A 3,154-nucleotide genomic window follows, 5' to 3' on the forward strand; every position below is an offset into this window, starting at 1 on the left:
TTGTTATTTTGAGCTCAAAATGAGTTGAAACTGTGTCAAAACAAAACAGCCAGTGAAATTCCTCACAGCCCTACCCAGTATCTCTTGAGCATATATTGACAACATTTCATAGAAACAGGATGTTGGCTGATGTGATTCCCCTACTTTACCTGTGGCAGGTCTATGTTGTGTCAGAGTTGTCTTATGTAGAGCTTAGACTATGGCTTATCTAGGATGGTTCAGCTACGGATGATCCTGCCCCAGGAGCAGGGTTGGATTAGATGACTCCGGAGGTCCCTTCCAGCTCTGCTTCTCTATGATATTTTAAGTCAAAGTAATGCTCAAATCATGAAGGGAATAAAGCTGATAAGATGGAGTGGTTGGGAAAATAATGAGAGATGTAGCAAGGTGAGGCTGAGGGTCCGTGAGCAGGCTGGGATGGTGATGCTGAGTCAGACCAGATTCAAACAGAGAATCTGCAGCTTCAGTCCAGACAAGGAGCAGGCAAGTTGAGGTGGGGTGGAGAAGAGCAGGATGAAACACACTTCATTTTCATTGACTCAAAGTAGATCACCAGTGACTGGACTCTAGGAAATAGAGAGCATGGATATCAAACTGCTGCTAAGAGACAGATGAATGAGGGTTAATGCATATGAGATCCACAGACTTCTCTGATCTGTGTGTGCCTCTCTCCCAGCCAGGAAGTGGTATTTGCATTCATAACTCAAACTCTCTGTACCCATCAGCTGCACTGGGTCAAACTTAATGCTTGTTTGCACAGGGCTACTGCTTTGCATAGGGCCGTCCCAGTGACTGCACCCTGCTCTGGGGAGAAGCTATAAAGGGGCCGGTTTAACGCCTGGTGTCTCTCAGCTCTGTGTCAGTCGGTGCAGAAGCAGCAAGATGCTGTGGCAGATTCAGCTTTGGCTCCTTGTGCTCTGGGCTCAAGGTAAGAAGAACAGCAGAGGAGAGATTGGTGCATAATAGCAATGGGTAGAAAAAATGTGGTGATGCTTTTGGCATTATGTAGAAGGATGTCCCTCCCCTACCTCCCCCTACCGCCTCCCTGTACATAATAGTTCTTAATAATTCCTTCCAGAATTTCAGGAGCCCAAGGACATGGAAAGTTTTATTAAAAAAAAAAAAAAGTGTGGGGGGGAGAGGGTTGCTTCCCTTTGCTAGCCATCACTGTATTTGATTTATATCATGTTCTTCATCTGCGTTATTTTCCCCCTGCAGGATCCAGTGGGGACATCTTTGTGACTCAGAGTCCAGAATCCCTAACAGTGTCTCCAGGAGACACAGTCACCATCAAGTGCAAAACCAGTTCTAGCGTTGGCAGGGACATGAACTTCTACCAGCAGAAACCAGGACAACCCCCAATGCTTCTTCTCCATGACACAAACAAAGGCCCTTCTGGGATCCTAGATCAGTTCAGTGGCAGTGGGTCTGGCATTGACTTCACTTTTACCATCAGCCGGATGCAAGTTGGAGATTCTGGAGATTATTACTGTCAGCAGCATCAGAGCTCCCCGCTCACAGTGCTACAGCCCCGTACAAAAACCTCCCTGCTCTGCTCAGTCCTGCTGCTCCCGGCACCAGCTGCTTCCTGCACGGTCACAGGCCAGTGGCTCTGCTGACCTGGTGCAGCAGGGCCAGGTGATGATCACATTTATACACTGCACTCACACTCAGTCAGAAATCTCCATGGTGATTTCATTGATGGCACAGACAGTGATTCTTTACATGGCATTCAGCTGTCTCCCTTGTGCTTGTGAGAGTCCTTTTGCTTCAAATGAACACTGAAATCTATCTATCTATCTATCCATCTATCTATCTATCTATCATTATGAATTCACATAACATGTTGCAAATTAGAACCTGGGACCAGTGGTTGGGGGATTATCCTTTCTCTTTGGAAACCCAACCTCAAGTCCTTCGTCTCCCATTGACATTGACCTTGACTTGCCTTGATGTCACTTTCAACCACATAAGCTCATTTTTGGCACTTCTGCCCACTTGGGCTTTTCCTTGCCCAGAGGTTGCTCTTACCCTGTGCTTCCCCATGGGGCATGCTCAGAAAGCCGCATGATGAAAGCTTTGGCTCTGGTGAAGGGTTTAGACCAAAGGCAGATCCAGGATTTCCTAATGAGGGGTGCAGGAGCATCCACCTGCATTGCTCCCAGCCACCTCAATTCCTAGCAGTGTGAGCAGACTTTATTTAAGTCCCTAAAGCAAGGGTCACCACTCCCTTCTCCCTCCTGCTCAGAGGCAGCCCCCTCCCCACATCCCTGATGCTTTCTCCAGTGCTCTGTGGTAGGGAAGTTCAGGAGTGGGCCAGGCTGAGCAGTGGCTGGCTCAACTGGTGAAGGGACCATTTGGAGGGAGAGTAGTTCCCCCAACCCAGCTGAGTACTGGAGCAGGCATAGGGGAGGGGGACTCCCATACATCTTTGATGCCATTGTCCTGTCCTCAGCTGAGCCCAGCTCCTGACAGTGGGCGGGAAGGGCTGTGGTGTTTCCTCACTGTGGGATCATCCAGGAAGGTAGGGCAGGGGAAGAGGGCAGGATCAGAGATGGAGTCTGCAGCAAAATGTCACTCAGTTCCCTTTTTTTTTTCCCGGGGCAAACTTGTCCTCATAAGAAAAATGACATCCATCACAAGGCAGGCACTTAAGCAAACAACCATACAATCAACAAAGTAGGTAACTCACAGCTATGGTCCTTTCTAGGATCTGGAGAGTGGATACTGCAGCCTGATGCTACCTCCTCCACACCACCCTCTTCCCTCTCTCCCCCAGATCCCCTCCCTTGGAGTTTTTAACCTGCTCTGGGATGGGGAATCATCCCTGTCAGCTGGCCCCTGTCTCCCTGAGCTGGGAGGTGATTGCTCATTAACCCCCTGTGACTTGGCTCCCACTCAGAGCTAGGCACCTGGTTAGAGGGCTGTGCCTTTGAGCAGGAAGAGGAAGAGAGGGAGAATGATCACCTGCTTTAAGGAGTTTAAAAGTTCCCAGATGCTCCCAGGGTTCACTACAATCCAAAGGGTGGAGAAGGCATGCCACTGCACCCCTTCTGAATCCACTCCATGTTTACACCAAGGGTGTCAAACTTACCTGGCCATGTGAACTGGGTGAATGTCACTGGTCCAGGCATGCCTGGGGTTCAGTCCACAA

General features: G+C 49.2%; 1 gene segment (V, D, J or C); it reads left to right on the forward strand.

Annotated features, from left to right (window-relative positions):
• The first annotated feature begins 757 nt into the window (after positions 1 to 757).
• Positions 758 to 1,644, forward strand: LOC109304059. The segment is given in 2 exon segments: positions 758 to 928; positions 1,219 to 1,644. Coding segments are annotated over 2 exon segments (447 nt in total).
• The last annotated feature ends 1,510 nt before the right edge of the window (positions 1,645 to 3,154 follow it).

This window comes from Gavialis gangeticus, unplaced genomic scaffold (genome assembly GCF_001723915.1).
Source record: "Gavialis gangeticus isolate Ggan-Ray unplaced genomic scaffold, GavGan_comp1, whole genome shotgun sequence".
Lineage (NCBI taxonomy): Eukaryota > Metazoa > Chordata > Crocodylia > Gavialidae > Gavialis > Gavialis gangeticus.